The sequence below is a fragment of the Oncorhynchus keta genome, chromosome 21, assembly GCF_023373465.1.
Source record: "Oncorhynchus keta strain PuntledgeMale-10-30-2019 chromosome 21, Oket_V2, whole genome shotgun sequence".
Lineage (NCBI taxonomy): Eukaryota > Metazoa > Chordata > Actinopteri > Salmoniformes > Salmonidae > Oncorhynchus > Oncorhynchus keta.
In genome coordinates, this window is record NC_068441.1 from 40,803,904 (window position 1) to 40,827,219 (window position 23,316).

Genomic DNA, 23,316 nt, shown 5'->3' on the forward strand with positions numbered 1-23,316 from the left:
GCCCCATCATAACACCTGTCAACATCACTGCCTCCAACATAACATCTGTCAGCCCTGCCCCACCATATCACCTGTCAGCATCACTGCCCCATCATAACACCTGTCAGCATCACTGCCCCATTATAACACCTGTCAGCATCACTGCCCCACCATATCACCTGTCAGCATCACTGCCCCACCATATCACCTGTCAGCATTACTGCCCCCACCTGTCAGCATCACTGCCCCACCATATCACCTGTCAGCATCACTGCCCCATCATAACACCTGTCAACATCACTGCCTCCAACATAACATCTGTCAGCATCGCTGCCCCACCATATCACCTGTCAGCATCACTGCCACATCATAACACCTGTCAGCATCACTGCCCCATTATAACACCTGTCAGCATCACTGCCCCACCATATCACCTGTCAGCATCACTGCCCCACCATATCACCTGTCAGCATCACTGCCTCCAACATAACACCTGTCAGCATCACTGCCCCATCATATCACCTGTCAGCATCACTGCCCCATCATAACACCTGTCAGCATCACTGCCCCATTATAACACCTGTCAGCATCACTGCCCCACCATATCACCTGTCAGCATCACTGCCCCACCATATCACCTGTCAGCATTACTGCCCCATTATAACACCTGTCAGCATCACTGCCCCACCATATCACCTGTCAGCATCACTGCCCCATCATAACACCTGTCAACATCACTGCCTCCAACATAACATCTGTCAGCATCGCTGCCCCACCATATCACCTGTCAGCATCACTGCCACATCATAACACCTGTCAGCATCACTGCCCCATTATAACACCTGTCAGCATCACTGCCCCATTATAACACCTGTCAGCATCACTGCCCCATCATAACACCTGTCAACATCACTGCCTCCAACATAACATCTGTCAGCATCGCTGCCCCACCATATCACCTGTCAGCATCACTGCCCCATCATAACACCTGTCAGCATCACTGCCCCATTATAACACCTGTCAGCATCACTGCCCCACCATATCACCTGTCAGCATCACTGCCCCACCATATCACCTGTCAGCATCACTGCCCCATCATAACACCTGTCAGCATCACTGCCCCACCATATCACCTGTCAGCATCACTGCCCCATCATAACACCTGTCAACATCACTGCCTCCAACATAACATCTGTCAGCATCGCTGCCCCACCATATCACCTGTCAGCATCACTGCCACATCATAACACCTTTCAGCATCACTGCCCCATTATAACACCTGTCAGCATCACTGCCCCACCATATCACCTGTCAGCATCACTGCCCCACCATATCACCTGTCAGCATCACTGCCCCATCATAACACCTGTCAGCATCACTGCCCCATTATAACACCTGTCAGCATCACTGCCCCACCATATCACCTGTCAGCATCACTGCCCCATCATAACACCTGTCAGTATCACTGCCCCATTATAACACCTGTCAGCATCACTGCCCCATCATAACACCTGTCAGCATCACTGCCCCATCATAACACCTGTCAGCATTACTGCCCCATTATAACACCTGTCAGCATCACTGCCCCCATTATAACACTTGTCAGCATCACTGCCCCATCATATCACCTGTCAGAATCACTGCCCCATTATAACACCTGTCAGAATCACTGCTCCATTATAACACCTGTCAGCATCACTGCCCCCATCATAGCACCTGTCAGCATCACTGCCCCCATCATATCACCTGTCAGCATCACTGCCCCATTATAACACCTGTCAGCATCACTGCCCCATCATATCACTAGTCAGCATCACTGCCCCATCATATCACCTGTCAGCATCACTGCCCCCATCATAGCACCTGTCAGCATCACTGCCCCCATCATATCACCTGTCAGCATCACTGCCCCATTATAACACCTGTCAGCATCACTGCCCCCATCATAGCACCTGTCAGCATCACTGCCCCCATCATATCACCTGTCAGCATCACTGCCCCATTATAACACCTGTCAGCATCACTGCCCCATCATATCACCTGTCAGCATCACTGCCCCATCATAGCACCTGTCAGCATCACTGCCCCCATCATATCACCTGTCAGCATCACTGCCCCATTATAACACCTGTCAGCATCACTGCCCCATCATAGCACCTGTCAGCATCACTGCCCCATTATATCACCTGTCAGCATCACTGCCCCATCATATCACCTGTCAGCATCACTGCCCCATCATAGCACCTGTCAGCATCACTGCCCCATCATATCACCTGTCAGCATCACTGCCCCATTATAACACCTGTCAGCATCACTGCCCCATCATATCACCTGTCAGCATCACTGCCCCACCATATCACCTGTCAGCATCACTGCCCCATTATAACACCTGTCAGCATCACTGCCCCATCATAGCACCTGTCAGCATCACTGCCCCATTATAACACCTGTCAGCATCACTGCCCCATTATAACACCTGTCAGTATCACTGCCCCATTATAACACTTGTCAGCATCACAGCCCCCATTATAACACCTGTCAGCATCACTGCCCCATCATATCACCTGTCAGCATCACTGCCCCATCATATCACCTGTCAGCATCACTGCCCCCATTATAACACCTGTGAATAATATATCTCCCATCTCATCTCATTACATTAATATTCCCCATATAGCACCAAAACAATGCAAAGCCAATGATACACAGGTCAAGCATATGTAAAGCCTTGTTCCACGCATCATGGTGCCAACATTAAAGAGCATTAGGGAAAATTATCCAAATTCAGCTCAGAAATACTGAATGGGATTACCAAAAGAGAGCCTATAATTTTTTGGTATTTCCTGGCACACAGTGATAGTGACATGACATTGCACTTGTCATGTGATTGTGATGATCCTTGAGTACAGACAGGGTACCCCTGGCATGGAATGTGCTAAGCTGGGCAATGACACTCCTTTTATGGGGTGGGAGAATTAGCTTGGAGGAAAGGGCTGGTGGTGAGTGGCATGGCGTTGGCACTGACGGAGCATGGGTGAACCGAAGAGGTGGGCAAGACCTAGGGGACTGGGTGACTGACTGATTGATTGGGGACAGCGTCCAATCTGGTGCAAGCGTAAACCTGTCCCCTTGGTGGTGATTGGCTGGCTGCATAGCACTGACCTGCCCAGTTGGTGCAGAGAGGACACACTGTGCAGAGGAGACCACAGTGCTTCCAGCTCCCCCTGCAGCATGGCGTAATCCAGGGCTCTGCTGCTCCTGACAACCAGGGTGGAGCAGACCACGAGGGAGAACAGGGGTGTGGCATTTGGTTTTTAGCAGGGAGGGGAGCAGGGTTAGAGTCATTTAGCGTGCAGGTTTGAAATTCATTTAAGTGTTTTTTACTCCATGTTTTTACTTCTTTAAGAAAACCTTCCTGCTACGTTATTATGGTGTGTATGTTGTCTCTGTCAACAAAAACATTATTCTATAATGACGTAATTTGATAAAGTGATATTACCAGGCATGTATGCTTATTGCTTCGTGATTTGCTGTCCTCTTGTGGACTGAAATTGTACTGTATTCTTTTTTCCTTTAGACTTCTTCATTTTGTGGTGTCAATCTGAACCAAATAATAGCCAGCCACTCTAAACTCCCCAATGGAATTACATTTGTGCCAAATTAGGTTTAAGATCTTATTGGCACAAATTTACTTCAATACAGCCCTGACCACAGAGAACCCGGAGAACACAACAAATGTCTTTGTTTGAGCAAATCAACAGAGACATTAAAAACAAAACACAGCAGCTTGCTCATTGGTGCTCCCACTCTCTGCCACTATTCATCCAAATGGGGGTTCATTTTGTTTGTCATTATGTGAAAATTAATAGGATACCAAATGCATTGTGTCCCTCTGTGTCTAGCCCAGTCTATGTCTGTCTGCTTCAGAAAGAGTTGTCATCTAGAGACAACGTGCTAGAAACCTCAGTCAGTCATTGTGAGATGATGAGACTGTAGCTTAGTTTGTGGTGACTCACTGTCTGTCTGAGCAGAAGCTGAAGGCGGCATCGTGTTTGTGATGTTGCGGAAACGCTACGGTATGAGGAGTCTATCATTTCAGGCCAAGCCGTTACGTTGTGGGAACGTTTAATAAATGAAGGATGAGGAAACCGTAATCGGAGCTCTGGCATGTGTAGGGGGTGGGAGTCTGACAGTGCTTCATCCCACGCTTGAGTGAGCACAGCTTGTCTGACTGTGTGTGTTTGCTATAGTCTCTTTTAGTATGCCTGTTAACTGGAATTCCAAGAGCTGGAAGCCTGACCATCTCCTTTCTCCTCGTCACACCTCCGTTTGAAATGGTGCCATGGGCCGTGTGTGTGTGGTCAGTCTGTGTGTGTATGTGTGTACATGTATGGATTTGAGAGAGAAAGAGAGAGAGGGCATGAGGATTTGTGTGTGTGTTTGCTTGCGTGTTTGAAATGCAAAATAATGATTATTGTTAGTCTAGGTTCCTTTCCACCTGAATGTGTTACCAAGTCATACAATGCATTCGGAAAGTATTCAGGCACCTTGACCTTTTCCATATATTTTTTTAAGGTTACAGCCTTATTCTACAATGGATCATTTTTTAAATTCGATTTTTGAATGACAAAGCAAAAACAGGTTTTTAGAAATGTTTGCAAATGTATAAAAAAAAAAAATGACACATTTACACAGGTATTCAGACCCTTTACTTAGTACTTTTTTCAGGTCTCTCCAGAGATGTTTGATGTGGTTCAAGTCTGGCTGTGTTCTTAGGGTCATCGTCCTGTTGGAAGGTGAACCTTCACCCCAGTATGAGGTCCAGAGGTTTTCATCAAGGACCTCTCTGTACTTTGCTCTGTTCATCTTTCCCTCAATCCTCAATCCCAGTCCCTGCTCCTGAAAAACATCCCCACAGCATGATGCTGCCACCACCCTGCTTCACTGTAGGGATGGTGCCAGGTTTCCTCCATACCTTGGCTTGGCATTCAGGCCAAAGAGTTCAATCTTGGTTTCATCAGACCACAGAATCTTGTTTCTCATGGTCTGAGATTCCTTTAGGTGCCTTTTGGAAAACTCCAAGCGGGCTGTCATGTGCCTTTTGCTGAGGGGCTTCTGTCTGGCCTGATTGGTGGAGTGCTGCAGAGATGGTTGTCCTTCTGGAAGGTTCTCCCATCTCCAGAGAGGAACTCTGGAGCTCTGTCATAGTGACCATTGGGTTCTTGGTCACCTTCCTGACCAAGACACTTCTCCCCTGATTGCTTAGTTTGCCCGGGCAGCAAGCTCTAAGAGTCTTGGTTGTTCCAAACTTCTTCCATGTAAGAATGATAGAGGCCACAGTGTTCTTGGGGACCTTCAATGCTGAATACATTTATTGATGCCCTTCCAAAGATCTGTGCCTCGAAACAATCTTGTCTCGGAGCTCTACGGACAATCCCTTCGACCTTGTGACTTCTTGCTCTGACATGCACTGTCAACTGTGGGACTTTATATAAACAGGTGTGTGCCTTTCCAAATCATGTCCAATCAATTGAATTTACCACAGGTGGACTCCAATCACGTTGTAGAAATGTCTTAAGGATGATCAATAGAAATAGGATGGACCTGAGCTCAGTTTCGAGTCTAGTAGCAAAGGGTCTGAATACTTATGTACATAATGTATTATTATTATTATTTTTATACATTTGCAAACATTTCTAAAAACCTGCATTAAAGATCCCATGGCACTTATCGTAAGAGTAGGGGTGTTAACCCCGGTGTCCTGGCTAAATTCCCAATCTGGCCCTCAAATCATCACGGTCACCTAATAATCCCCAGTTTACAATTGGTTCATTCATCCCCCTCCTCTCCCCTGTAACTATTCCCCAGGTCGTTGCTGCAAATGAGAATGTGTTCTCAGTCAACTTACCTGGTAAAATAAGGGATAAATAAATAAATAGATTTGCTTTGTCATTATGGGGCATTGTGTGTAGATTGATGAGGGAAATGTTTTATTTAATCAATTTTAGAATAAGTCTATAACATAACAAAATGTGGAAAAAGTCAAGGGGTCTGAATACTTTCCGAATGCACTGTATGTCATTATGCTTACATGTCCATTGTCCATGCGATGAAACTTTGGCACTGAGCTTACTTGCTTGGCGGTAGCTGGTCGCTCAGAGACTGCTGGGTGGCCCTGAGGTAACTCTGACGGCGGGCAGCCATTTTGGGCGAGGGCTTGGGGCTGCCGTCTGAGTCGTCGCTGTCCTCTAGGTCACCCATGGCCTTCACGTAGCTGCCACTCCGCATGCGCCGACATGGGATCTCATTGGCTCCTCCTCCTCCTCCGCTGCGGCCCAGCGTGCTACTCCAGTCCCCCTGCAAGAAGCAGCAACCCAGATATGTTTTTCTATATGACATTATATCCTTATGCCATTTATATTGACATGATTGTGACAGTATGATATATTGTTTTACATAATGTCATTTGTTTCACAGTATTCACTCTATAATCTACAGTATCTACAGTATGGGCTAAAGAGGATCCAAAATGGATCACTGAGGGACTCACACTCTATAATCTACAGTATCTACAGTATGGGCTAAAGAGGATCCAAAATGGATCACTGAGGGACTCACACTCTATAATCTACAGTATCTACAGTATGGGCTAAAGAGGATCCAAAATGGATCACTGAGGGACTCACACTCTATAATCTACAGTATCTACAGTATGGGCTAAAGAGGATCCAAAATGGATCACTGAGGGACTCACACTCTACTTTTCTTGACCATAGATATGGTTTTATCGATTACACAATAAATAAATACAATTATTTGAGTGCTACGGGGCAGTTACCAACTCCTCCCTGAATATCTTTACTTTGATACTTGAAAACAAAGTCAAAACAATTCTATAGGTAGGCTTGGAACTGACATGTATATAACAGCATGTTAATGTCACATGGAATTGTGTGTGCCATTTACACTGGTATGTCATAAATGTCAGCACATAATGTCAGGCTCATAAAAGAAAAAAATTGCAGAAATTGCCATATTTTAGTTAAATAAACGGAACAAACTGACAGCTGACTGAGACATAGTGGAGGAATAATCAACCTGACACTCAAATAGTCCAACACTTACAGTACTTTTATGTTTTGATCCAAACAGGTCTTTGACAGACCTGACAAATTGTCTTGACAGTAAATATATTTGTATTTAAGTATGCTTTATTCTTTGTCTCCACATTTGTTTTAATGTCCAGCACTTCATCTGATATGATGATAACTGTTTGACAACATAAATTGTTTAGATAATACTCACCTGTCGGCCCACTTGCAGGTAGTGGCAGGCCAGCTCCTGCTGGCACGACTTGGACTTGAGCATGGACCGGTCTAGGGTAGCCGAGTGGCCCTTCTGCAGCACCTGCCTGGGCTGACCCAGGGTCAGCGTCGACCACGAACCTCCCTTTATAAAGTCATTGGTGTTCACTCCCATGCTGATCCCTCCTCCCCCTCCTCCCCCACTTCCCCCTCCTCCCCCACCTCCGGGTCCTGCCAGCATCTGCTGGTACTTCATGACTTCGTTGCTGCTCTTAGACGAACTAATGGTGTTGTAGCCACTGTGGACCACGTAGCGGCTCTGCTGTCCCTGCTGCTGCTGTAGTGCCCCCTGCTGAGCATCGTAGGTAATACCATGGGTAGTGTGCTGGGTGGCATGGGTGGTGGGGCGTCCCAGCGTCATGGCTATGGGGTTGCGGTAGTTGCTGAGGTCGGCGTTGTCCAGGTCGTCCGAGCTCCAGTAGCCCGACATGTTGGAACGCGGCCGCCGCTTACCCGTCCCGCCCCCATCTGACTTGGCTCCGCCCCGGTCTTTGCTCTTTGCTCGCCGGTCCCGCTTCCCACTGTCCTCGGTTCCAGACGAGGTCCCGCCGCTACCGCTACCTGTCCCCGAACGCCCGTTGACGCCCTTGAGGTTGTGACCGTCCATGGACTGTGACTTGGCGAAGAGCTTCTGGACGGAGCACATCAGGTTACGGATGCGCCCGGGGCTGTCGGTGCGCTGCTTGGAGGCGACGGAGAGGGCAGCCGATGTGCCCCGGTGGAACTGCAGCGTGCTGAAGCCGTCACGAGGCCCCTGGTCCAACTGGTCCAAGAGGTTGGGCTGCAACTGCCGGTTCATCTTGGACCCGCCGGAGATAGTAGCAGAACCACTGGTGATCATGGCCCCCCGGCTGCTCTGCAGGCCCCCCATTCCATGCATCCCCATCCCCATCGACATGGAGGTGCCCAGGGTTCCTGTACTTATGCCGCCGATGCTGTCCTCCTGTGGCGGGGAGAAGTCGCTGGGGTCATAATGTGAGTTGTAGTGGACATGGGGGAAGGTGCTGCTGTTGGACAGCTGGTTGTTGAGGGGGAGGGAGTAGTCCGGGGGCAGGGATCCCTGGTTGTGGTGGGCTTCCATACTGGGGTTGTAGTGGCGGGGATCCATGGTGCCGTAGTGGTCCATGCTGGTGGGGCTGAGGAGATAGGGGCTCCGAGGCAGGGTGGAGGCCTGGTGTGAGTACAGGGGCTCCGGGGGGCCCTGGGTGGGGTCGCAGGAGTCAGACAGATGGCGGTTGCGTTTGGCTCCTAACCCTTTCATTGTGGTCAAGAGGGGCCCCCTTCTAGAAGACTCCCCAGCCGGGAAGAGACGACAGGCCTGGAGGATAAGTCCTACAAAAAAAAGAGAGATAGCGAGAGTAGGTTCTGCCCAGACAGACCGAAACGCACCGATGCATGCTGTCATGCTGCACACGAGTGCACCCCTGAAGGCACCATTGTATAATATACACACTTTCAAAAACACGCACGCATGCACACACACCATTTTGATCATACAGTACATAAATGTGCAGGCAAACAAACACACCCATTTATGCTCAGAAACAGACTAGCCCTCTGAGGGCTGTGAAATATTTAGATCTCAATGAGCCAGCTTCCCACAGCTTTCCATGGTGAACATCAGTGTTGAATCACTAGAAGTGAAATGAAACAATGCAGTTCATTTTAATTTTGTCTTGTGGAAACCAACAAATGTTAGCAGTCATGAACAAATACAGCTATGGCATTGTATAGTCAATGTGTGTGTGTGTGTGTGTGAGACACAGAGAGAGAGAGAGAGAGAGAGAGAGAGAGAGAGACACAGAGACACAGAGACACAGAGAGAGAGAGAGAGAGAGAGAGAGAGAGAGAGAGACACAGAGACACAGAGAGAGAGAGAGAGAGAGAGAGAGACACAGAGACACAGAGACACAGAGACACAGAGAGAGAGAGAGACACAGAGACACAGAGACACAGAGAGAGAGAGAGAGAGAGAGAGAGAGAGAGAGAGAGAGAGAGAGAGAGAGAGAGAGAGAGAGAGAGAGAGACACAGAGACACAGAGACACAGAGAGAGAGAGAGAGAGAGAGAGAGAGAGAGAGAGAGAGAGAGAGAGAGAGAGAGAGAGAGAAATTCAAAAGGAAATTATCTCAACAGAGGATAATATCCTCCTGTGTGCTACCTATATCCCACCACTAGAATCCCCATACTTTAATGAAGACAGCTTCTCCATCCTACAGGGGAGATCAACCATTTCCAGGCTCAGGGACATGTACTAGTCTGTGGCGACCTAAACACCAGAACTGGACAAGAACCGGACACCCTCAGAACACAGGTGGACAAATACCTACCCGGAGGTGTCAGCATTCCCTCCCCCATATATGCCCCCCCTAGACACAACAACGACAACATAACCAACAAAAACGGGTCACAACTCATGCAGCTCTGTCGCATGCTGGGTATGTACATAGTTGATGGAAGGCGTCGAAGGGACACCTATGGTAGGTACACCTATAGCTCATCTCCTGGCAGTAGTAATGTAGACCTCAACCCAGAGACTCTTAGAGCGTTCACAGTCAGCCCACTGACACCCCTATAAGATCACAACAAAATCACATTTTACTTAAACAGAGCAATACTCAATCATGAGGCATCTAAGCCAAAGGAACTGAATAGTATTAAGAAATGCTATAGATGGAAGGAAAGTAGTGTGGAAACCTACCAAAAAACAATTAGGCAAATTCAATCCCTTTTAGACAACTTCCTGGACAATACATTTTACTGTGATAGTGAAGGTGCAAACTTGGCAGTAGAATCATAAACAGTATATTTGACCTCTCAGATTCCCTATCAAATCTAAAACTGTTAACAACAATGACAAATAGTTTGATGAAGAATGGAAAAACCTAAGAAAGAAATTAAGAAACCTATCCAACCAAAAACATAGAGATCCAGAAAACCTGAGCCTACATCTTCAATATGGTGAATCACTAAAACAATACAGAAATACACTACGGAAAAAGAAGGAATAGCATGTCAGAAATAAGCTCAATGTAATTGAAGAATCCATAGAATCTAACCACTTCTGGGAAAATTGGAACACACTAAACAAACAACAACACGAAGAATTATCTATCCAAAACAGAGATGTATGGATAAACCACATCTCCAATATTTTGGGCTGTATAACAAACAAACATGGGGCATGGGACATACAACAATCTCAGCTTTGTAGATTTTGCTGCGAAGAGACAGAATCAATAGATCATTTATTATTGTATTTTCCTTATGTAGCTTGTTTCTGGTCACAGGTTTAGGAATGTTTCAAAAATCACAACTTTCACTTAAAATTAACCTTACAAATAGCAGTGTTGGGCGAGTCAATAAATAATCTAATACAATTCGTAGGAAAGGTTTTCAATTTTTTTCATCACATTCTGTGGATACTATACGATTAGAAAGGTAAAAAAATTATGTAAAACATCAAAATTGAAAAATACATGTCACATGGAAACCAAACTAGGGTGGTCTATAGTGATAGGTGGGATGGGCTGAGAGTGGCTGAGGGGTGGGATTAAAGAGCTGAGGTCTATAGTGATAGGTGGGATGGGCTGAGAGTGGCTGAGGGGTGGGATTAAAGAGCTGAGGTCTATAGTGATAGGTGGGATGGGCTGAGAGTGGCTGAGGGGTGGGATTAAAGAGCTGAGGTCTATAGTGATAGGTGGGATGGGCTGAGAGTGGCTGAGGGGTGGGATTAAAGAGCTGAGGTCTATAGTGATAGGTGGGATGGGCTGAGAGTGGCTGAGGGGTGGGATTAAAGAGCTGAGGTCTATGGTGATAGGTGGGATGGGCTGAGAGTGGCTGAGGCGTGGGATTAAAGAGCTGAGGTCTATAGTGATAGGTGGGATGGGCTGAGAGTGGCTGAGGGTGGGATTAAAGACCTGAGGTCTATAGTGATAGGTGGGATGGGTTGAGAGTGGCTGAGGGGTGGGATTGAAGAGCTGAGGTCTATAGTGATAGGTGGGATGGGCTGAGAGTGGCTGAGAGGTGGGATTAAAGAGCTGAGGTCTATAGTGATAGGTGGGATGGGCTGAGAGTGGCTGAGGGGTGGGATTAAAGAGCTGAGGTCTATAGTGATAGGTGGGATGGGCTGAGAGTGGCTGAGGGGTGGGATTAAAGAGCTGAGGTCTATAGTGATAGGTGGGATGGGCTGAGAGTGGCTGAGGGGTGGGATTAAAGAGCTGAGGTCTATAGTGATAGGTGGGATGGGCTGAGAGTGGCTGAGGCGTGGGATTAAAGAGCTGAGGTCTATAGTGATAGGTGGGATGGGCTGAGAGTGGCTGAGGGGTGGGATTAAAGAGCTGAGGGCTATAGTGATAGGTGGGATGGGTTGAGAGTGGCTGAGGGGTGGGATTGAAGAGCTGAGGTCTATAGTGATAGGTGGGATGGGCTGAGAGTGGCTGAGGGGTGGGATTAAAGAGCTGAGGTCTATAGTGATAGGTGGGATGGGCTGAGAGTGGCTGAGGGGTGGGATTAAAGAGCTGAGGTCTAGTGATAGGTGGGATGGGCTGGGATTGGCTGAGGGGTGGGATTAAAGAGCTGAGGTCTATAGTGATAGGTGGGATGGGCTGAGAGTGGCTGAGGGGTGGGATTAAAGAGCTGAGGTCTATAGTGATAGGTGGGATGGGCTGACAGTGGCTGAGGGGTGGGATTAAAGAGCTGAGGTCTATAGTGATAGGTGGGATGGGCTGAGAGTGGCTGAGGGGTGGGATTAAAGAGCTGAGGTCTATAGTGATAGGTGGGATGGGCTGAGAGTGGCTGAGGGGTGGGATTAAAGAGCTGAGGTCTATAGTGATAGGTGGGATGGGCTGAGAGTGGCTGAGGGGTGGGATTCAAGAGCTGAGGTCTATGGTGATAGGTGGGATGGGCTGAGAGTGGCTGAGGGTGGGATTAAAGAGCTGAGGTCTATAGTGATAGGTGGGATGGGCTGAGAGTGGCTGAGGGGTGGGATTAAAGAGCTGAGGTCTATAGTGATAGGTGGGATGGGCTGAGAGTGGCTGAGGGGTGGGATTAAAGAGCTGAGGTCTATGGTGATAGGTGGGATGGGCTGAGAGTGGCTGAGGCGTGGGATTAAAGAGCTGAGGTCTATAGTGATAGGTGGGATGGGCTGAGAGTGGCTGAGGGGTGGGATTAAAGAGCTGAGGTCTATAGTGATAGGTGGGATGGGTTGAGAGTGGCTGAGGGGTGGGATTAAAGAGCTGAGGTCTATAGTGATAGGTGGGATGGGCTGAGAGTGGCTGAGGGGTGGGATTAAAGAGCTGAGGTCTATGGTGATAGGTGGGATGGGCTGAGAGTGGCTGAGGGGTGGGATTAAAGAGCTGAGGTCTATGGTGATAGGTGAGATGGGCTGAGAGTGGCTGAGGGGTGGGATTAAAGAGCTGAGGTCTATAGTGATAGGTGGGATGGGCTGAGAGTGGCTGAGGGGTGGGATTAAAGAGCTGAGGTCTATAGTGATAGGTGGGATGGGCTGAGAGTGGCTGAGGGGTGGGATTAAAGAGCTGAGGTCTATAGTGATAGGTGGGATGGGCTGAGAGTGGCTGAGGGGTGGGATTAAAGAGCTGAGGTCTATAGTGATAGGTGGGATGGGCTGAGAGTGGTTTAGGGGTGGGATTAAAGAGCTGAGGTCTATAGTGATAGGTGGGATGGGCTGAGAGTGGTTTAGGGGTGGGATTAAAGAGCTGAGGTCTATGGTGATAGGTGGGATGGGCTGAGAGTGGCTGAGGGGTGGGATTAAAGAGCTGAGGTCTATAGTGATAGGTGGGATGGGCTGAGAGTGGCTGAGGGGTGGGATTAAAGAGCTGAGGTCTATAGTGATAGGTGGGATGGGCTGAGAGTGGCTGAGGGGTGGGATTGAAGAGCTGAGGTCTATAGTGATAGGTGGGATGGGCTGAGAGTGGCTGAGGGGTGGGATTAAAGAGCTGAGGTCTATAGTGATAGGTGGGATGGGCTGAGAGTGGCTGAGGGGTGGGATTAAAGAGCTGAGGTCTAGTGATAGGTGGGATGGGCTGGGATTGGCTGAGGGGTGGGATTAAAGAGCTGAGGTCTATAGTGATAGGTGGGATGGGCTGAGAGTGTCTGAGGGTGGGATTAAAGAGCTGAGGTCTATAGTGATAGGTGGGATGGGCTGACAGTGGCTGAGGGGTGGGATTAAAGAGCTGAGGTCTATAGTGATAGGTGGGATGGGCTGAGAGTGGCTGAGGGGTGGGATTAAAGAGCTGAGGTCTATAGTGATAGGTGGGATGGGCTGAGAGTGGCTGAGGGGTGGGATTAAAGAGCTGAGGTCTATAGTGATAGGTGGGATGGGCTGAGAGTGGCTGAGGGGTGGGATTCAAGAGCTGAGGTCTATGGTGATAGGTGGGATGGGCTGAGAGTGGCTGAGGGGTGGGATTAAAGAGCTGAGGTCTATAGTGATAGGTGGGATGGGCTGAGAGTGGCTGAGGGGTGGGATTAAAGAGCTGAGGTCTATAGTGATAGGTGGGATGGGCTGAGAGTGGCTGAGGGGTGGGATTAAAGAGCTGAGGTCTATGGTGATAGGTGGGATGGGCTGAGAGTGGCTGAGGCGTGGGATTAAAGAGCTGAGGTCTATAGTGATAGGTGGGATGGGCTGAGAGTGGCTGAGGGTGGGATTAAAGAGCTGAGGTCTATAGTGATAGGTGGGATGGGTTGAGAGTGGCTGAGGGGTGGGATTAAAGAGCTGAGGTCTATAGTGATAGGTGGGATGGGCTGAGAGTGGCTGAGGGGTGGGATTAAAGAGCTGAGGTCTATGGTGATAGGTGGGATGGGCTGAGAGTGGCTGAGGCGTGGGATTAAAGAGCTGAGGTCTATAGTGATAGGTGGGATGGGCTGAGAGTGGCTGAGGGGTGGGATTAAAGAGCTGAGGTCTATAGTGATAGGTGGGATGGGTTGAGAGTGGCTGAGGGGTGGGATTAAAGAGCTGAGGTCTATAGTGATAGGTGGGATGGGCTGAGAGTGGCTGAGGGGTGGGATTAAAGAGCTGAGGTCTATGGTGATAGGTGGGATGGGCTGAGAGTGGCTGAGGGGTGGGATTAAAGAGCTGAGGTCTATGGTGATAGGTGAGATGGGCTGAGAGTGGCTGAGGGGTGGGATTAAAGAGCTGAGGTCTATAGTGATAGGTGGGATGGGCTGAGAGTGGCTGAGGGGTGGGATTAAAGAGCTGAGGTCTATAGTGATAGGTGGGATGGGCTGAGAGTGGCTGAGGGGTGGGATTAAAGAGCTGAGGTCTATAGTGATAGGTGGGATGGGCTGAGAGTGGCTGAGGGGTGGGATTAAAGAGCTGAGGTCTATAGTGATAGGTGGGATGGGCTGAGAGTGGTTTAGGGGTGGGATTAAAGAGCTGAGGTCTATAGTGATAGGTGGGATGGGCTGAGAGTGGTTTAGGGGTGGGATTAAAGAGCTGAGGTCTATGGTGATAGGTGGGATGGGCTGAGAGTGGCTGAGGGGTGGGATTAAAGAGCTGAGGTCTATAGTGATAGGTGGGATGGGCTGAGAGTGGCTGAGGGGTGGGATTAAAGAGCTGAGGTCTATAGTGATAGGTGGGATGGGCTGAGAGTGGCTGAGGGGTGGGATTAAAGAGCTGAGGTCTATAGTGATAGGTGGGATGGGCTGAGAGTGGCTGAGGGGTGGGATTAAAGAGCTGAGGTCTATAGTGATAGGTGGGATGGGCTGAGAGTGGCTGAGGGGTGGGATTAAAGAGCTGAGGTCTATAGTGATAGGTGGGATGGGCTGAGAGTGGCTGAGGGGTGGGATTAAAGAGCTGAGGTCTATAGTGATAGGTGGGATGGGCTGAGAGTGGTTTAGGGGTGGGATTAAAGAGCTGAGGTCTATGGTGATAGGTGAGATGGCCTGAGAGTGGTTTAGGGGTGGGATTAAAGAGCTGAGGTCTATAGTGATAGGTGGGATGGGCTGAGAGTGGTTTAGGGGTGGGATTAAAGAGCTGAGGTCTATAGTGATAGGTGGGATGGGCTGAGAGTGGCTGAGGGGTGGGATTAAAGAGCTGAGGTCTATAGTGATAGGTGGGATGGGCTGAGAGTGGTTTAGGGGTGGGATTAAAGAGCTGAGGTCTATGGTGATAGGTGGGATGGGCTGAGAGTGGCTGAGGGGTGGGATTAAAGAGCTGAGGTCTATAGTGATAGGTGGGATGGGCTGAGAGTGGTTTAGGGGTGGGATTAAAGAGCTGAGGTCTATGGTGATAGGTGAGATGGGCTGAGAGTGGCTGAGGGGTGGGATTAAAGAGCTGAGGTCTATAGTGATAGGTGGGATGGGCTGAGAGTGGTTTAGGGGTGGGATTAAAGAGCTGAGGTCTATGGTGATAGGTGAGATGGGCTGAGAGTGGCTGAGGGGTGGGATTAAAGAGCTGAGGTCTATAGTGATAGGTGGGATGGGCTGAGAGTGGCTGAGGGGTGGGATTAAAGAGCTGAGGTCTATGGTGATAGGTGAGATGGGCTGAGAGTGGCTGAGGGGTGGGATTAAAGAGCTGAGGTCTATGGTGATAGGTGGGAGGGGCTGAGAGTGGCTGAGGGGTGGGATTAAAGAGCTGAGGTCTATAGTGATAGGTGGGATGGGCTGAGAGTCGTTTAGGGGTGGGATTAAAGAGCTGAGGTCTATAGTGATAGGTGGGATGGGCTGAGAGTCGTTTAGGGGTGGGATTAAAGAGCTGAGGTCTATAGTGATAGGTGGGATGGGCTGAGAGTGGTTTAGGGGTGGGATTAAAAGTTTATGTTTAGTAATGTTTTATTGTTATGTGACTGCTTTATATAAAAGTACCACGTACGTAAAATATACATGTAAAATGTATGAATATGTAGCAAAAAAGCTGTAAAAAAATCAATTAAAAAAGCACCAACAGCATAAACAAACAGTGCCTTCAGAAAGGATTCAGACCCCATGATTTTTCCACATTTTGTTACATTACAGCCTTATTCTAAAATTGATTTTAAAAAGTTCAGATGCATCCTGTTTCCATTGAATATCCTTGAGATGTTTCTACAACTTGTTTGGAGTCCACCTGTGGTAAATTCAATTGATTGGACATGATTTGTAAAGGCACATATCTGTCTATATAATGTTCTACAGTGCATGTCAGAGCAAAAACAGACAGGGTTGTGTTTAGGTACAGATATGGGGAAGGGCAAGAAAAAAATATGCAGCATTGAAGGTCCCAAAGAACACAGTGGCATCCATCATTCTTAAATAGAAGAAGTTTAGAGCCACCAAGACTCTTCCCAGAGCTGGTCACCAAGCCAAACTGAGCAATCGGGGGAGAAGGGCCTTGGTCAGGGAGGTGACCAAGAACCCAATGGTCACTCTAACAGAGCTCTAGAGAGTAAACTCCCTAAATACAGGTGTGCAAAACTTGTAGCGTCATACCCAAGAAGGCTGTAACCGCTGCCAAAGGTGCTGAGTAAACCTTCTGAATACTTATGTAAATGTTATATTTCAGTTTATTTGTATATTTTATTTGCAACAATTTCTAAAAACCTGTTTTTGCTTTGTCATTATGGGGTATTGTTTGTAGATTGATGAGGGAAAAAAAACAATTGAATACATTTTTGAACAAGACTCTAACCTAACAAAATGTGAATAAGCGTTCTGAATACTTTCCAAAGGCACTGTACATGATCAAATACAAATCATAGAGACTATTTAAACTATTCAAGACTACCAGAACCCACTGTATTCTCCAAAAACTTTGAATAAACTACAGGACAAAATACAAACCCTCCCACCCAAAAAGTCCTGTGGTGTTGATGGTATCCTAAATTAAATGATAAAATATACAGACCACAAATTCCAATGGGCTATTCTTAAACTCTTTAACATCATCCTCAGCTCTGGCATCTTCCCCAATATTTGGAACTAAGGACTGATGACCCCAATCCACAAAAGTGGACACAATTTTGACCCCAATAACTACTGTCATGTCTTTACTATCATTAACTGAAGACTTCTAGTTTTATCAAAGATTCTCTGTAATTAGTTATTAGACTGAGTAATCATGTAACCGTAATTACTAGGAAGTCGGGGCACCAAGGAAAAATATTCAGATTACAAAGTTATAATTTCCTAAAATAACTTTTCAGATATTTCATCTGATCAATTAGTCTTCGAATTAATGAATTATTTACTTTACCTCACGTTAGTCTCATTCCAAACATCGTAAATTGCACAAACCCAGTCTTCACTATGAGTCATCCATACATCAATTGTTTTAAATCATTTATTACATTTATTACTAACTAAGTAATTCACAGAAATGCATAAACAAACAAACAAACAAGGTAAATGTGGTTACATGAAATGATAGGAAAATGTGCCCTAGTGGGCTAAACCGGCATGGCGGCTTGTTAGACAAAAGGGGAAGTGGGGGTCGACTAAGAAGTCACTACAGAGTGATAATTATAACAATTGAAATGCTAATCCTTTACAAATGAACGCTCACTCATTCGGGAACAATTGCAATCAATATATATATATTTACGCTCAGGGTGTCGTCTTGATCGCTGGTGAAAAGTTAATGTCTTTTGTAGAATTGTCCGTCTCTCTCCCTCGCTCTCTCTCTGTTGTGGTTGGAGGGGATTGTTCAGAGTGAAATTTGTTATAGAATGGCTGTTTCGGGGGTTGTCGTCGTTCAATGATACCGAATTCCTAGCTGCAGACTAGTAATTCATATCAAAGACTTGTTCTTATTCTGTCTGTATCGATAGTCTAAGAGTTTAACCACGTGGTATGGTTAAAAGATTCAGCAATAGTCTACAACCTTTCTCCTCCAATTGGAGAAAAACATGGTCTGCAGCCTTTAGCCATCTCGTAATTGAGGTAAGCTCGGTCTGCTGATAATTTCTTAAAGTTGGGTTTTATTTGGAATGGCAGAAAAGGGGCTGTCCCAGGAGGCATGACCCTAAGTGGGCTCAGGGGCGGTCCTCTAATTTAGTTCAAATCAAAAGGGAATTGTATTTTTCTTCATTAAATAGTCCAAAATCATATTACACAATTATACAAACAGTATCATACTCACTCATTCATCTTATACAACAATTAGATAAATTAGGTAAACCTCATATGTGAGGCTATTAAATAAACAGCGTTATGGTAATGTGGCCACACCGTCTCCCATGAGCTTCCCCAAGTTGTGACAAACGGACCAGTTCGTAGCTGGATTCTTCACCGATCTTTTATACTTTCTCCGAAACATGAAATGTTTGTACCTCAAGTTCTGTGTCCTTTGTTTTCCATGAAAATCTACTCTCTCTATACTTTGTGTCCATGAGGAGATTCTCAGGAATTTACGACGTCTCTCTGACCACAGCAACCTAGTTGAAGGAGGAAAGGGGGAGGCAGGGAGAGGGGGATGGGCTTGATATACCCAAAGAGGCCAACGTCATGACACTACCATGGTATATGCGTCAACAGCAACCCTAGGAAAATCCTCTGCATTATCATTAACAGCAGACTCGTACATTTCCTCAGCGAAAACGATGTTCTGAGCAAATGTTAAATTGGCTTTTTACCAAATTACCGTACGACAGACCACATATTCACCCTGCACACCCTAATTGACAAACAAACAAACCAAAACAAAGGCAATGTTTTCTCATACTTTTGTTGATTAGACAAATTCCATCTAGACACCATTGCCATAGCGCACACAAAAAAAACGATACATACCTTGGCTTAAACATCAGCGACACAGGTATCTTCCACAAAGCTGTGAATGATCTGAGAGACAAGACAAGAAGGGCCTTCTACGTCATCAAAAGGAACATAAAATTCGACATACCAATTAGGTTCTGGCTAAAAATACATTAATCAGTTATAAATTCAGCAAAAAAAGAAACGGCCCTTTTTCAGGACCCTGTCTTTCAAAGATAATTTGTAAAAACCAAAATAACTTCACAGATCCTCATTGTAAGGGCTTGTAGGCCTGTTGTATAAGGCGGGTCCTCACCAGACATCACCGGCAACAACGTTGCCTATGGGCACAAACCCACCATCGCTGGACCAGACAGGACTGGCAGGATTGGCACTTCACTGACTAGTCGCGGTTTTGTCTCACCAGGGTGATGGTCGGTTTCGCCTTTATCCTCGAAGGCATATTCTTTACACCGAGGCCTGTACTCTGGAGCGGGATCGATATGGAGGTGGAGGGTCCATCATGGTCTGGGGCGGTGTGTCACAGCATCATCGGACTGAGCTTGTTGTCATTGCAGGCAATCTCAACGTTGTGTGTTACAGGGAAGACAACCTCCTCCCTCATGTGGTACACTTCCTGCAGGCTCATCCTGACATGTTCCTCCAGCATGACAATGCCACCAGCCATACTGCTCGTTCTGTGCGTGATTTCCTGCAAGACAGGAATGTCAGTGTTCTGCTATGTCCAGCGAAGAGCCTGGATCTCAATCCCATTGAGCACGTCTGGGACCTGTTGGATCGGCGGGTGAGGGCTAGGACCATTTCTCCCAGAAATGTCCGGGAACTTGCAGGTGCCTTGGTGGAAGGTGGGGTAACATATCACAGCAATAATTGGCAAATCTGGTGCAGTCCATGAGGAGGAGATGCACTGCAGTACTTAATGCAGCTGGTGGCCACACCCAATACTGACTGTTACTTTTGATTTTGACCCCCCATATGTTCAGGGACACATTATTCCATTTATGTTAGTCACATGTTGTCACAAGTCGGTCCCTCTCCTTGCTCGGGCGGCGTTCGGCGTTCGACGTCACCGGCCTTCTAGCCATTGCAGATCCACCTTTCATTTTCCTTTTGTTTTGTCTTTGTTTTACACACCTGGTTTCAATTCCCCAATTACATGTTCATTATTTAACCTTCTGTTTTCCCCATGGTTTTTGTGTGTTTGTTCGTTGTTAAATGGTCAGTATTTCTGTGAGCTGGTGTTTGGTTTATTTTCGAGTAAAGTTACGTTTTTACTCAGTTCTGTGTCCTGCGCCTGACTTCGTCCGACCCACTACACACTGACACTTGACACATGACACATGTCTGTGGAACTTGTTCAGTTTATGTCTCAGTTGTTGAATCTTATGTTCATACAAATATTTACACATGTTAAGTTTGCTGAAAATATACACAGTTGACAGTGAGAGGACGTTTCTTTTTTTGCTGAGTTTAGAATACATTTTCCTTTATGGTTGTTGTTAATGGTCAAAATCCAGAAAAAAGCTGTTCAATTCTACAACCACCTAAAAGGAAGTGGTTCCTAACCCTTCCATAACAAAGCCATCACCTACAGAGAGATCCACCTGGCGAAGAGTCCCCTAAGCAAGCTGGTCCTGGGGCTCTGTTCACAAACACAAACTGACACCACAGAGCCCCAGGACAGCAAAACAATTTGACCCAACCAAATCATGAGAAAACAAAAAGATAATTACTTGACACATTGGAAAGAGTTAACAAAAAACAGAGCAAACTAGAATGCTACTTGGCCCTAAACAGAGAGTACACAGTGGCAGAATATCTGACCAGTGTGACTGACCCAAAATTAAGGAAAGTGTTTACTATGTCCAGACTCAGTGAGCATAGCCGTAGGCAAACCTGGCTCTCAAAAGAAGACAGGCTTTGTGTACAATGCCCTCAAAATGACCTGCCAAATGTATGACCATATTAGAGACACATATTTCCCTCAGATTACACAGAGCCACAAAGAAATAGAAAACAAATCAAATGTTGATAAACTCCCATATCTATTGGGTGAAATACCACACTGTGCCATCACAGCAGCAAGATTTGTGACCTGTTTCCACAAGAAAAGGTCAACCAGCGAAGAGCAAACACAATTGTAAATACAGCCCATATTTACTTTCCCTTTTGTACTTTAACTATTTGCACATCGTTACAACACTGTATATAGACATTACATGACATTTGAAATGTCTCTATTCCTTTGGAACTTTTGTTAAATGTTTTTTTTTATATTGTGTGTGTGTGTGTGTGTGTGTGTGTGTGTGTGTGTGTGTGTGTGTGTGTGTGTGTGTGAGTGAGAGAGAGATTGTGTGTGTGTGGGGGAGAGAGAGAGAGAGAGTGTGTGTGTTGTGTGAGAGAGAGAGAGAGAGAGAGAGAGAGAGAGAGAGAGAGAGAGCATGCGATAGAGATAGAGAGAAAAGAGAGAGAGAGAGAGAGAGAGAGAGAGAGAGAGAGAGAGAGAGAGAGTGTGTGTGTTCATGCATGGGGATGGATGGAGATACAGTACTGTATGTCGTTGCTCTCAGCATCGCATGAGTAGCCAGCTGAAACCCAGCAAGGAGTCCCCTCCTCTCCTCTCACACGTCCAACATCAAACCTCCACCTCGCTTCTGTTCCACTCTGATAGCAACACCTTCTGCTGCTGACTATCTCCCCTACCTCCCCTTCCACAGCCGGCAGGTACACTGCCACAGCCCTAGTGTCTTGTCACCAGGAGAGTACTTACCTCCGGGTAGACCCCTCCCTCTTCCCAGCTTCCCATCTGTCTCTCTCTCGCCAGACTCCAAAACAGAAGAGCTTTTCCAACAGGCATCCCTGGCATGAGGCACAAAGGGTGGCACACCGATTGGCATTGTGAGGCAGGTAAAGAGGATTGGGCCGGCGGCGGGTGGCAGGGAGTGGCAGAGGGGGGATGGCTGGTTGGTGCCACTCCAGCAAGCCTGCCCAGCCCCAGACGGTCTGTGCCAGTGCCCTGCCTGGCAAGGTGGTTAAAACCTCTTTAGGATCCAGCCTTTTTTTTCTTCAATTTTCACCTAAAATTACATACCCAAATCTAACTGCCTGTAGCTCAGGACCTGAAGCAAGGATATGCATATTCTTGATACCATTTGAAAGGAAACACTTGCACTTGTTTGTGGAAATGTTAAATTAATGTAGGAGAACATAACACATTAGATCTGGTAAAAGATAATACATAGAAAAAACATGCTACCCAGGCGCAATGCCAGCCCAGGCGCAATTTAGATTTTGGCCACTAGATGACAGCGGTGTATGTGCAAAGTTTTAGACTTATCCAATGAATCATTGTATTTCTGGGCCAGCAGGTATCTTAGTGGTTAGAGTGTTGGGCCAGTAACCAAAAGGTTACTAGATTGAATCCCAAGCTGACAAGGTAAAAATCTGTTGTTCTTCCCCCTTGGACAATCCCAATATTAAATGTTGGCATTGACATCCAGCTGGTTTAATAGTGTTTCTCAGTGAAAGAAGAATAGCCCAATGTTTTTTAGGTTAACCTGAAACCCAGAACTTGTTTCACGGAATAGAAACCAAAGATGATCCAGGTCAGGATAATGTAGCAACGGTTCTAACTATCATAATGTTGCTCAAGAACTGGTGCAGTTCAAGTTGTACTGTATCTTGTTCCAGTGGATCAATCTAGGATCAACACACCTTACAGTAAATAAACTGCTGGAGAGGAACACACCTGCAGATTTCTCTGTACATACAGTATAACGTTTTCAGATTTCTCTGTACATACAGTATAACACTTTCAGATTTCTCTGTACATACAGTATAACGTTTTCAGATTTCTCTGTACATACAGTATAACACTTTCAGATTTCTCTGTACATACAGTATAACACTTTCAGATTTCTCTGTACATACAGTATAACGCTTTCAGATTTCTCTGTACATACAGTATAACGCTTTCAGATTTCTCTGTACATACAGTATAACGCCTGCAGATTTCTCTGTACATACAGTATAACACTTTCAGATTTCTCTGTTAGAGACGATGACATGTTTCTACACATGAGTTTAGCTAGCTACCATGACATCACCTACAAGTGTGACCAGGGATTTATAATGGAGAAGCTGTTTCTGGGCATCTCCATACTAAACCTTCTTTGGTACAGTAGAAGTGTGGAATGGGTTGCGTTCACTATGACAGAACAGTGTGCAATGTTGAATTCAACGGAAATGGTACTGTACTGAACGAC

At 46.6% G+C, this 23,316-nt stretch overlaps 1 protein-coding gene across 2 annotated transcripts in view; it reads right to left on the bottom strand.

Moving 5' to 3' along the window:
* The window catches only part of LOC118400563 (disks large-associated protein 4-like), a 238,377-nt gene that overhangs the window by 67,842 nt on the left and 147,219 nt on the right, over positions 1-23,316 (bottom strand). The window contains exons 4-6 of one of the 2 annotated variants that reach the window (XM_052473933.1): positions 19,067-19,117; positions 7,285-8,675; positions 6,113-6,336 (exon numbers count right to left, since the gene is read on the bottom strand). In XM_052473933.1, coding sequence (XP_052329893.1) covers positions 6,113-6,336; positions 7,285-8,604 — 1,544 coding nt within the window. In that variant the 5' untranslated portion in view covers positions 8,605-8,675; positions 19,067-19,117. The remainder of the gene's footprint in view (positions 1-6,112; positions 6,337-7,284; positions 8,676-19,066; positions 19,118-23,316) is intronic. The other variant, XM_052473932.1, reaches the window with a different exon arrangement.